Source organism: Grampus griseus (genome assembly GCF_964374135.1).
Source record: "Grampus griseus genome assembly, chromosome: 8".
In the NCBI taxonomy this organism is placed as follows: Eukaryota; Metazoa; Chordata; class Mammalia; order Artiodactyla; family Delphinidae; genus Grampus; species Grampus griseus.
This window is the reverse complement of record NC_139002.1, coordinates 30624513-30638092: the sequence shown is the minus strand read 5'-3', so window position 1 is coordinate 30638092 and position 13580 is coordinate 30624513. Positions and strand designations below refer to the sequence as shown.

At 35.2% G+C, this 13580-nt stretch overlaps 1 protein-coding gene across 1 annotated transcript; it reads right to left on the bottom strand.

The window, feature by feature from the left end:
* Nucleotides 1-3033: 3033 nt before the first annotated feature.
* MMP13 (matrix metallopeptidase 13) lies at nucleotides 3034-13272 on the bottom strand (the record flags this gene model as incomplete). Its single annotated transcript, XM_082660217.1, has 10 exons — nucleotides 3034-3134; nucleotides 3801-3904; nucleotides 5781-5940; nucleotides 6899-7032; nucleotides 8033-8150; nucleotides 9591-9752; nucleotides 11699-11824; nucleotides 11991-12139; nucleotides 12823-13064; nucleotides 13153-13272. The coding sequence occupies 10 exons, from the start codon at nucleotides 13270-13272 to the stop codon at nucleotides 3034-3036; spliced, it is 1416 nt and encodes a 471-aa protein (XP_082516343.1).
* Between the last annotated feature and the right edge of the window lie 308 nt (nucleotides 13273-13580).

The window sequence follows — 13580 nt, the reverse complement described above, 5'->3', positions numbered from 1 at the left end:
CACTGACCCACTGGGCGCCAGGCAGGACCAAGGCCTTCACTGGGGAAGGGCCTCCCCAGTGCTCTGATGGAAACAGCACCCCACCTTGTTTCAGAATAATGTAGACACCCATATGCTCAAAAAAGTTAATATTTCCATCAGCTGTCTCAATTACCAAGAAGTAGATATTCACATTCCAACTCCTGCAATGACCTATGCTTATTTTTAGCATAGACAGTTATTTTGTGCTAACAGTCTTTAAAAATGAATACTTTTTTTGTTGTTATTGATCATAGAGAGATTCTCTGATTTATATTTGGCATAGTGAAAGATAGGAGGAACATGGTTGGATTTAGGGGGTTTCCTGGTACGTTTTACCTATCCATACTCTGCCAACATCATCATAAAACTATCTGTAAGGGAGTTCCCTGGTCTAGTGGTTAGGATTCTGAGCTTTCACTGCTGAGATCTGGTTCAATCCCTGGTCGGGGAAATGAGATCCCGCAAGCTGTGTGGTGCAGGCGAAAAAAACCCTCTCTGTAACTCTACTGAGCTCCAACAGATCCATTCTAGTCTGAAGGCATGGGCCTGGAACTCTTTCCCTGATTCCCTTCACTGCCTTGTACTCATTTTTTATGTCAGCTTGGGTATCTATCTCTTCCTTTGTGTTGCCCTTCTTGAAAGACCCTCCTGTTTCCTTCCCCCCAATATATACAGTAGGTAAAATCCCTCTTATGAGAGGATCTCAGAGCAAGTTTCCTTACCTTATAGCATTTATCACAGTTGTAATTTATACTTATCTGATTAATGTCTGTCTCCCCAACTACACTGCGAGCTCCAAGAAAGTAATGAGGTTTTGGTTTTCACTGTACTCCCAGCATCTACTTAAGTTCTTGACACAGGACAGAAATTAATACTTATTATACCTTATATATTTATTGGATGGATGGGTAGATGATGTTCTACACCAATAGCAAAACTTAGAAATCAGTAATCCTATTAAATTGTCAAGGAAGATGAAAAGTGCATAGACTGACTTTGGGGGTGCACTGGGAGGAAGGTAAGAGCAGTCTTCTCTGCACCCATAACAGGTGGTCATTTCTCCCCTGGAAAAGCACTTTATTTACTCAATTTTAATCGCTTTGTTTTCATAGTAGGATAGAAGGTCTTCAGGGGTAGAGATCAAGTTTTTCTAGTTTATCTCAATGTCTTAGGTGCCTGACATAGAACAGATACTTATTAAATGTTTGGGGATGAACACTGTTTAAGAAAACACAAAAGACCTAATGTTTAAGCTCAGAGGCCCTGAGTTTCCTAGGTAGTGTTTGTCTTCCCCATCAGAGTTCCCTGCTTCCTCATATTTCCCCAAAGCTGCTATTCCTTTCATTTTAAACATCAGCAAAGTAAAGCCCACACAGATTAAATGAGCTGCCTGAAGTAACATGCCCGAGTTCATGGCAGAGTTGGTGTTAGGACTCAGTCTTCCTAACTCTAGATCTACTGCTTTCTCCACTTCATTACCAAGTAATACTCTCAGCAGAGAAGATTCTGAGGAGCCTGTGGGCTCCATCTAAGGAAGCTGGCCCAGTAAATGGGGCTCATCAGCACGAGCCTGACCAAACTCAACCAGAACTTGAGTTAAAAAAGCCGGGTACAATTAATACTAAATTTGAATTTAGTGTTCTTATAAGAAACAACCCAACAAAGAGGTTAGCAAGAAAAAGGAATAATTTAAATGGACATTCTTTGTGTGAGGAAAAGCTTAAAATTATACCAAAAGACAAAAATATACCGTATGACAATGTCTGTTGAAAATAACTTTTTATTATAAACAATATAAACACTTCCTAATACTTTTCACATATATAATACACTTTCTTTTCTTTGCCTGAGTTTTTAGGAACATGATTTCTCAACACAAAGGTTCTTCCCTTGATGACCATTCATATATTCAATAAGTACCAAGTGCCAAGCACTGTAAAAAGTTCCGAGGGATTAAAGAAAAAAAAAAGGAGAAAAAAGGCATAGTTTCATTTTTCAAGAGGACCACAATCCAGTAGAATATTTCCTTTATTTTGGATATCTCTGTTTTAACATATATACTTCCAATTTATCATAAATTTTAGTCTATTTCTTTCAAAAATACCTTATATATCCAAGGTAAACTGAACAATTGTTTAGATAAAATAGGGTTAAAACACTACTTTTAGCCTTAAATAATCAGATGATTTATGAAAAAGTGGTTCTGTGGCCTTAGATCATTTTGTTAACAATTTTAGTATACTTTGATATTTTTGAAAGACCTGAAATATTTTAATACAAAGAGAGATCATCTCTCTTTGTCTTCTATAAATATGAAAAGAAATATTTGTCTTCTTTGAGAGTAGTCCTTGAGTCATTGCCAATAGTGAAAATTAAACACAATACAAAGGTCACATCTGCTGTCCTCACCATTAGTCTTTGTCTCATATCTTTAGTGACTCTGATATTTCTGAATGAAGAGGGGCACATACATCCAAATATTTTTAGTGAAAAACCCAAGTTATTTCTTTGGAAAGTTGTCTATAATATATTTATTACAGACATTTCCCTTTGGTTTATTGTTGTTTGTGTATGGCTGTCATATGCTCCCCCAAAATTGCATTTTCATATGACTTTATACTATTTGGTAAAGATGATTCATTAATTATATAAATGTGATTTACTTTTATGTCTTTGCAAAGTTTCCTTATAAATATATTAAGCTAACTCTCTTTGACAGATCATATATCCCATTTTTGATGTTGAATATTGTCAACTACTGCTTCTGTATAGTACACAAGAATTAGGTGACCCTTAGAGATAATGAATTTCATGACTTTAAAATTCATTGTGGTTCCAGCCCCACGCATAGCTGTATAGATACTAAATATTCAAAGATAACTTACTGAAGCTTGTTCACAGAACTAAGCTTTCCCCTGATATCTCTCCCTCCCCCATGGCCCCCCTCAAAAATGTCTGGAAGCATTATCCCAAATGGTCTCCAGGATTTAAATAACAATATTTTTAAAACATTTAACACCACAATAGGGAATTTGTTGGCATGACACGAACAATACGGTTACTCCAGATGCTGTATTCAAACTGTATGGGCCCATTGAAAAAATAGATATAACCTAAAAGAAAAAGACCAAAAAGAAAATTTCAGAGTTTGAAAATAATGTTTTACTCTAGCTACTTTTAAAAGCCCAATCTGTTAGCTTCACTTTTTTTTAACATTCCAGTGTTTATCTTTATAAATACCACTAATGTTTTAATATATTGCTTATAATTTAAAGAGGGGGAAAGGTATAAATGTCTCCAGCTCTCTTAAACTGTCACCACAAATTAATTGCTGTATTGGCAGGAGTTCCAGTTTTGATGGTTGAATTATTGATATTAGTTATTTTTTGTAAGTTAGAGATAACATCTCTTTCCATAATTCAAGCAAAAAATCATTATATAGCTATGATTATTGGTCTTCATATATAAATTACTCCCCACTCCACCCCTGATTTGAACTATACTTTTTGCATCTTAATATCTTTAAATTTAAGGTAGTGTTTAAGATTTGGCATCTTTTATTCATAGAATTAGCAGTCATTAAGTAAAATTCTCATTTATTCTAAGCATATTAATTTTTGTTTGCTGTCTGTGTCAGTAGTCACACAAGAATGAGTAATCCCTTAACTGTCAGACATTTATCAGCACATCTAAGTTCTGTGTAAAATTCCTTTATAAGGAAATTATTTCAAGAGGCTACAGAAGCCCTCCATTAAGGTCAGTTCAATGGAACTAGTTACCATTTTTCTCGAAGACAGCATCTACTTTATCACCAATTCCTGGGAAGTCCTCTTCTATTAGTCTGGGGTAGTCTTTATGCATCATATGGTTAGTTTCATCATAGCTATTTAATAAGAAAAAGAAACTCTTGAGTAGGTCGTAGGTAAATTACTTTAGAAATAATACAATGGATATAATGGCAGCTTTCAAAATTGACAAAAGTTTCAAATTTTTAAGTCCATTTGAAACAACCAGTAGCTTTTTAAAATTAGGAATTATAATACTGAGTATACAGTGGATACCTGGTGAGGTATTTTGACTTGCCTAAAGACCATCTTTGTAAAGACAGTTATAAGCTAATTTCCATTTCAAAATTTGTATAGCTGCTATAAAAGTATATTATTAGGAAAGTGTTTTTAGAGTGAAATATATGTTTATGCATTGAACGATTATCTGTTGAGCTCCCACTATGTGTAAGACAACTTGCTAAGTGCAGTAACGGATGCCAAACTATTTAAGGTTCAATTTCTGCACTAAAAAGTTATAGAGGCATACAGTGGAAATAAAACTAGGAAGGGGAGCACAGTTTTCCCCTCTCATAACTTTATATTCCATACTCTTCTTCCCCTGCACATACTCACACCTTAGCCAACAAAACACACTCTGAAATTAACCTAAGAGAGCAGCTTCCTGTGATGTAATATTCTTACTGTTATTGATGAAAGTTTTTTATATTTTTGAGGTATTTTTCAATAGATAAAAAGTAAGAACCACTGCACTATCAAGAAAGCTAAGACATATACACACAAAACTGCAACATTAGGCAATAGGGGCTAAACATCATGAGAGAGTAAACATGAGATGTCATGGGAGTTACATGAGAAGGGAGATAATTTTGAATGGGGTGATCAAGAAAGACTTTCAAGTTAACTTTAAACAGTGGATGGAATTTCAAAAGACAGAGATGTAGGGAAAGACCTCTAGCAAAGAAAATTGCATAAGGGAAGGTTATGGGGAGATAAAAGCACAGTGCATTTGAGATATGATAAGCAATCCATTTTGACTGAGCCATAGACCTCATATAAGGTAAAGGGACTGGAACACTAGTGCAGGTAGAACCTGGCAGTAATATTTAAAGTGGTAAGTGTCATTATCAGAAATAAAGAAGCCAAAACGTAAAGATGATATGTAAGAGTGTGTATGTGTGGGTACACATGCATGCATGAGTGTATATATATGTATATATATATTATATATATATATATATAATGAGTGTATATATATATGTGTGTGTGTGTGTGTGTGTGTGTGTGTGTGTGTGTGTGTGTGTGTGTGTGTGTAGAGGGAGTAAAGTTACCATTTAAAATATTTCAACTATTGTGTACCTATGAGATAATCATCCCTGAATATAGACATGGATTTGGGCTCATAAATATTGCCAATGTCAATGCTGCCTTGAGCTCTACATGTGTTTTCGATATTCCTGTTATACTTGTTCTTCAGAAGGAGCTGGCTTCACAAACTACAAGCCTAGCAGCTTCCTGGCCAACCTCTCCGATGAATCAACAGACTAGAAATTGTGGCCTTCTCTTGCTCAGTCTTTTCCTGTACCTATTCTTGTGTCCTCTCTGGCCACAGAAGATGGAGCTCCATGTAAATTAGGAGAGGATGACAAGAAAGAGAATCCAGGAGAAAGATTACAAGGAATTAAGATGTCAAAATAAGAGAGAGAGTTTTGCCATGGTTGTAGTACAACAAATGCCTAAGAAAGAGAAGAGTGGCCCAGAAAGGGCAAGAATTATATGTGTATTTTCAAGAGGGCTTGAGACCTTTAAATACCTGTGTTAAGAGCCACCTGCTGGAGCTGGCATGGAAGAGAATGAATGACGGGTATGACATTTACAATACTTCATGAGATAATTTTAAGTAGCAAGGGATTTTCGAGACTCACTTTGCCTCTATGATATAAGATGATGGGTCAGTAAATATGGCTGCCATACCTCCAGACTTGGTTTCCTGAGAAGAAGAGCGTCTTCTCTGTATCCTCAAAGTGAACGGCCGCACTTATCTTTTTAACCTCTTTTGGAAATCCCAGGTCGGATATTTTTCTGGGATAACCTTCCAGAATATCATAACCATTAAGAGCCCAAAATTTTCTGCCTAGAATAAGTAAAAGAATTGTTTTATTATTCAAGGGAATCTATTAAAACTCACATATGTAGATATTTAACAAAGAAAGAACTCATTTTACACATTTAGAAATAAATTAGTCAGTGTTTGTGGTCACCATGTTTATGAAACACAGAAATATGCACATTCTTCAAACAAACAAAAAAAAGGATTTAAGATGCCAGTTTCCTAACTGTAAGTATAGCCCACCAAATATCATGATTAGTTTGACAATTTGTTACCTCTGAATATTAAGTTTGGAACTGGGTGAAAAATACATTAAGATTTCTGAATGAATAAGCAGCACAGTAGGAATAGGAAATTAATTTGAAAACTCAAATTTTATACCAGTAGAAAATTATTTTCTTCTCTAAAAAGTGACTTCATTATAGCTTTATTATAATAGTCAAACAATAGAAACAATGTCAGTAAAATGCTATGTAGCCATTATAAATTATGATCACGAAGCTGGAATAGCAATTTGGGAACCTATGTCAAGTAGAATATTAAAATGTATATACATTATGAATATAAATATTTAAAATATGTATTTCATATGGTGAAAGACTAGAAAATAAAGTGATAAAATAAAATAAGTTGACTTTTCAGAAGGGGGAATTATGGATAATTTTTTTCAATTTTTAAAAATGTACATTGTTATTACATTTGCTTAGTAAATAATTTTTAAGAGGAAATAAGAAAAAAAACTGACATGATTGGTGTGAAATAAAGAGTGGATATGATAAGTAATAATGTAGACTTTTTACTTGTCAAATTTGGGGACACTTGGTAGAAAGGTTTCAGGTGCTTTCTGGTTCCCATTTTGTTATACTTGATTCTTAATTTAGGTGTATTTTTGACAACAATCATTTTATTAAGTCTCTGGTAACATCAAGTTCATCACTGCCTGCTCTGGACATGTGGGAGGTCCCACTGGTGGAAAGATTACCTCTAAAGATGAAGATAAGGTCATGGGAAGGGTGCTCATATGCAGCATCAATACGGTTGGGAAGTTCTGGCCAAAAGGATTTTGTTAAAAACAGCTCTGCGTCAACCTGCTGAGGATGCAGACGCCAGAAGAATCTAACACAAAAGTAAAAATGCAGAGTTTGCCATCATTTTTTCAAGTGCAATATGTCTATCCTGCTAGCCACCTTTCTCCACATCAATACAGGTAAGTTAGACACAACCACTCCCTAGCACCCGTGAGGGTGAAAGATTTCCACTTCCCTTAAGTGCCAGTTAAACAAGCTGTTGCTATCTTAACTCTATCCTAAATTATTGAAGTCTAAAATCTCACAGAGCCTTTGTGAAGGCTCCAAGTCATTTGTGGGCTGGGACCATGCTTTGTTCAATTTTGCATATCTTTTAAGTGGCAAGCAAATGTGCCAGGCACTGTGTTGGGCTCTGGAAAGAAAACATGAGTGACACAAACTATGCTCCCAAGATCTCATGGCCTGGGGAAACTGATATATGAGAAAATACTGGAGCCCAATGAAATTAGAGCTATAGTAGAGGAGGTAGGAATGCTATAGGATCACAGATGAGGGAACAATTAATTCATTGAATAGATGAACAAATGAACAAATAAGGATATTAAAACAATATCAAAATTAAAAATTAGTATTTCATTTTTCGTCACCTATAGATTTAGGTTGTACAGTGCTTCCTCTCTTAAATTCCAACATATGTTACCAGAACCAAAGTTTTTCCATATCAAAAGGAATTCATGTGGAATTATGAGTAACAACTTACTAACATGGTAATTGATTTCAATAACTGCATTTTAAAATAAATAAATTGTATTTCTATATTTACTTTGTAAATATGTCTTTATAAGAAAAACTACAACCAAAGATGTAAAAGGAAGCTATACAATGCCAAGATTATCCATTGAAAAGTAAAACATTTATCCATCAGTTATTTACTTCCTCTCATATATGTAAATAAACTACCCAAAGTTCTATTATTTTCACTAACTTCACCTTTCTTTGGAAGTTTGACCACATGTTTTGGCAATTTGAAGACATGACCTCACAAATGTTTGTTACATGCAGGTTTTATAAAATAATACGAAGAGTACCTGTCTTTAAAGATCATTGTTTCTCCTCGGAGACTGGTAATGGCATCAAGGGATAAGGAAGGATCACATTTGTCTGGCGTTTTGGGATGTTTAGGGTTGGGGTCTTCATCTCCTGGACCTGCAGTCATGAAATGAGTGAAGGAAGTTACTGAGGATGACCTGATTCTGCCAATGGAGAGCAGAAAGGGCAGTAAGTCCTGCCACCACTACATAATTCTCCAAAGAACCTGTAATCCTACTTCCTTCCTCCATGGTTACCAAGTTCTTGCCTACAGGACTTCTCCTTCTGTTTTCATCTTTCAAGACCCTTGAGAATCATCTCAGCTACAAATTTAGCTTTCTTGAGGTTGGTGATAGAAATGGGGTGGCGGGGGGTGGGGAGAAAAGACTTTGAGGAAACTTTCCCCATGCTTTGCACAACCTATTGACGGACTTCGCTTGAGAAACACATTCCTCTCAAAGCCATTTCTGGCGGCATGTTGTCTCTGTGGCAGCCCTCATTTGGGCTCTTTCTCTTGCCTATTTTATCAGGTGTCAACATCAGCTCATGTTGCTTTACCAGTTGACCACATCACAGCTGCATCTCAGTGAAAAGCTAGGTCTTCAGCCATTCTGGTATGACCGGCCGCATGTTGGGAACTGTTCCACCAGCTCACATGAGTGCAGAAGAGGTGCAGTAAATAAAATAATTCTAAACTTATTTTTCTCTAAATAAGTCCTATTAGTTCTATCATTAAGTTCCTCAGTCAAGATATTGTAGAAATAGTAAAAATTGCAAAATTCTTGCCTGTGCCTACACTAGCTGCTGTAGTAGATTTAAATCCAGAAGGGAAAATAATAGGTTGAGGTGGCCTGAGCTAGTTTTCTGAGCTCTGTGTTCTAGAAGTGTTTACACTGATGACTGTGTACTGTGGTTTTACTTCTATTTATGGTAGGTACTTTTGCTTGTTTGGGTTGAAGTTTAATTATTTTGTAAATATTATTGAAAATTTGGAAGAAAAAAAAGGAACAGATTCTTACAAATGGTCACTGTAGATGTTGGTTAAAAACTAACACAGGCCACTTGAATGGATTCTACTGTGGCAAACAGGAGTAGTTGAAAGAATACCCAGATTTTGTAAATGCTGGTTAAAATCTCACTTTCTCCCTGTATAAGCTGGGTGAAAGCTATCCCAAAAGCTGTGTTACTATCCAGCTGTGTTTCACCCAGCTGTGCTGCTATCGATACACTATTTAAACTCTACAGGCTTAGTTTCTTCATTGGTTAAATGGTGAATAAAATATTTCTTTCTGATGTCAGAAGTATTGTGAGGATATCAAATGTACCTTACAATGTATAAAATACAAACATGGGGAGTTACATTCTGCAAAAACTTTGGAGAATGGAATATTTTCTACTTGAGCAGGTAGTTTGATTTGGAAAGAAAAAATGAGCGTGTTTCTCCAGGTTTTAATAACAAAACCAGGACAGCAATATTGGTAATGGTAAATTCACTAATAATTTAGAAAATAAATGTATATACCTCTTCTGCTGTTAAACGGATAAATTAATAGTTACCATAGAGAGACTGGATCCCTTGTACATCATCATCAGGAAGTATAAAGTGGCTTTTGCCAGTGTAGGTATATATGGGAAACATGAGTGCCCCTGGGTCCTTGGAGTGGTCAAGACCTAAGGAATGGCCAAACTCATGGGCAGCAACAAGAAACAAGTTGTAACCTGTAAGAAAACAAAGAAACTGAGAAAAAAAGTCCTCCAACGACCAATTCACAGAATAAATATTATTTTGTTTATTATTATTATGTCACCATTTCTCTTTCTTGGCTATTTAACTCACTTTTTAAAGTTAATATTCAGTGTCTTAAAGGAAGATTTAAAACACTGATTTAATCATTATAAATAATTTGGTGTTCTCTTCGATTATAGCTGCCTACACAGAGTACCAACACATTGATTAGTAATCAAAAACGATTTATTGTGAAGACACTAGTAATCCTGATTTGCTCTTTGTTTTATCATGTCAGGTGAGGAAAGTAGACAGTGGTGACTTTAACTGGAAACTCATGGGAAAAAATATAGGATGATACATATCTACAGTACTGCCTAGAACATCATCTAAACCAGAGGCAGCATCCAAAGGTATAATGACCAAGCATAGAGGATGCATTAAATAGGATCTCCGAGAATCTACTTGGGAGCAAATTCCAACCAAATGATCCTTTCCAGAATATCTCTAGACTCTAGAATTTAAAGAAACAGAAACTCTGGACATGATTGGCCAACTTTCCTCTATTCTCGAAGACTACTATGTCACTGTATTTACACTATTTCCTCTAGTCACTCTTTCCACCAATTATTGAGCCTCCTAATACTGGTAATTTAAATTGGAAAAAAATAATAAAATATCAAAAGAACAGATGAAAGCTGGAGTCAATGGTTTCAATTTGACCTTGAATACCCTTTGCTCTCATAGCCTATGCATGAAGAAAATGTATAACAAACTTAGTGAATTGTGCAGACCATAAGAGTGATCAAAGTTCATGATAATCTGAATAACAAGTAATTCTTCATTGAAATAACTAGCAGTGGGTATCATTCTTGGCCTTCAGCTGAAAAATTAATCCTGACTTATGGATGTTTTCATTCATTTTACTTAAATTTTTCAAACCCAGAATTTATGCAGGAACCAAAAACTGAAGCTTACTGTGACTATGTCTTAACAATACTATGTGTTGTTCTTTCTTCCTAAAATCATTCCTACCTGCTAAATATTCAGACCTTAAATATATAAATTCTCACCTTCCCTTCCAAAGACAGATTGGAGATGTATGCATTGAGACATTGACTATTCAAGGCCCAGTTTTACTTCTTGGAAAAATAATTCTTTTTATATTTAAATGAATAATAAAAAGTAGCTGTTTTTGAAGACTACCCTTTAATTGTCACAACTAAGAGTCCATATAGCTCCAAAATTAAGTCCTAGTTGTGATAATCCTGCTTTTCTGCCTAAATTAATATTCCCAATCCTTTTGAGCCTTGAAGACTCAACTACTGACTGAATTCACTCAACAGTCAGTTTCATTTTGCTCTTGTAAATATAATTTAATCTGTTTTGTCTCATGCTTTCTCAAGTAAGGCACTATATTGATTTGTTAGAATGGTATTTGTAAAATCAGTGATGCAGACAAGTCTAAAACAAGTAACATATAATAGAGAACAGAAATTTGACTGGACTTGTGCCATTAATATTTCTACAAGGGAAAAAACTATTCCAACTCACATCCAACTCATTTACGATCTACATATTTAGCCCTAATAGTTTTTAGATTTATATTTGTAATAAACTGTACTTCTTCAACATGTCAAAGGTAATCCACAATAACAGCACCTTCGTTGACAGAAAGCATTCTGATCCTGTTTCAAAGTTAGCTAGTATCCCTCGAGCCACTAGACTTAGTAGATTTTGCTCATTTTTAATGTTTCATATTAGCTTATAGAAATGTCACTTGTAGAGACTAATAAGTAGAAGATTATCATACTTGTTAACTTGGAAAATAGAATCAAATACCAAATATAATTTACAGTATGCTTAAACTTCTTATTAATGGGTTAATGATCTAATCTAATCTGATAATCATGAATTATATCTTTATAAGAAATACTACCTTTGGAACTACTTGTCCAGGTTTCATCATCATCAAAATGGGCATCTCCTCCATAATTTGGTCCAGGAGGAAAAGCGTGAGCCAATAGACCAGAGGGTCCATCAAATGGGTAGAAGTCACCATGCTCTATACACAAAAACAAGAGTTAAGACTCTAATTATATGAAGTAGTGCCTAGCACAGGTGCTTAATGAATTTTTGTTGAATTCTATAAAAATTAATGAATAACTGAAAGAAGGAATAAAAGAATGGAGCCAATTAAGGAGCAGAATACACAAAGTCTGCATCATTACCTTTAGTTCCAAAAGAGATCATGATATCCGCAGTGCCATTTTGAATTCTGATAAAATTCAGAGGTGTCACATCAGACCAAACTTTGAAGGCTTTTTTGAATGCCTTTTCAACTTCATAATGAGTCAAATCAGGGGTATAATTCACAATTCTATTCAACAGAGAAAGTTTCCATCAAATTTTCGGAAGGTAAAAGCTATTTTAGAATATATTTTCTTGGAATACTGCTTTTCTACTCAAAATGCAATGACTTCTTTAAAAGTTCTACTAAACGTCCATTGTTTCCAAGAACATATTAATTATGATGCCATACAAAGACTATAAAATGAAAAATTCAATCAGATATTTGAGTATCTCCAAAGATTTGACCATTTGACATCTTAAAGTATTTAGATGTTTAATATAACTTATACTGCATGCTAAAAGTTCTGTATCACTGTAACCTAAACAAATGAAATAGTTCTGTAAAGTTCATAGAGAATGAAACTCTCCATTTTTAGCACTGTTATAATAAATATGCCTGATTACTGCATCTCTGCAAATTGCCTTGAAACTACTTTTACTTCTATTTTGATTTCATATCTGAAAGAAATAAATTGAGATTTGCAATGAGAAATAATGCTGGGTTAATGTAACCATAATAGATGCTATGAGATATTCTCATCAACAGTATTAAAGTTATTCCTGGACATACTTAACTTCCAGTTTAATATCTAAGGCCTATGTAAAATAATGGGACCACACGTGTTCTGTCACCTGTAGCTTGTGCTGAAAATTAGACATCTGATACTGAAAAATATAACAAATATTAAAGAAAGATAGTCTATGATTTACCTGTAGGTTAAGTTCATTTTGGACCATTTGAGAGTTCGAGGAAAAACATTGTATTCACCCACATCAGGGACCCCACATCTTGGTTTTTTCATGATGTCTAAGGTGTTATCATCAAGTCTGCCAGTCACCTCTAAGCCGAAAAAAGACTGCATTTCTCTCAGCCTGTCAACCACAGAGCTTGCTGCCGTCTTCTTCAGGATTCCAGCAGGATTCAGAGGATAGTAGTATGATTTCAGGTAATTCTAGGAAAGAGACCACAATGATCCTCTTTTAAAAGAAAAGGACATTTATGAGATGTATCACACCACTGGGGTTGGCAAAATACTCTACCTCTGCAAACTGGAAGTCTTCCTCGGACAAATCGTCAGAATCTTCATCATTGGGAAGAGGCAGGGACCAACAGTGAGTCCAACTCAAGAAGAGGAAGGCAGCCAGGACGCCTGGGTACATCTTGAGTGGTTGTGCCTGGAGGCTGCTGCTTTTCCACAGACAAGTACCTTTACTTTTATAGGCCTATGATGGTGAGTCATCATTTGTGGACAAGTTTCAACTTCCTAGTCAGTTAAAGGTAAACATGCTTACATGGGGACTTTTTTTCCTCCCAAGAAGTGTGGTTTCTGGTAGAATTTGAGGGAAATATAAAATAAGGCCTTCTCTCATTTCAGCAGGGTCTCAAAAACCATCTGGCAAAATAACGGCCTCAGCATATTTATGGCTATTGTGGGAAGAGTAAAATTTTCACTTCACTTGGCAAAAAT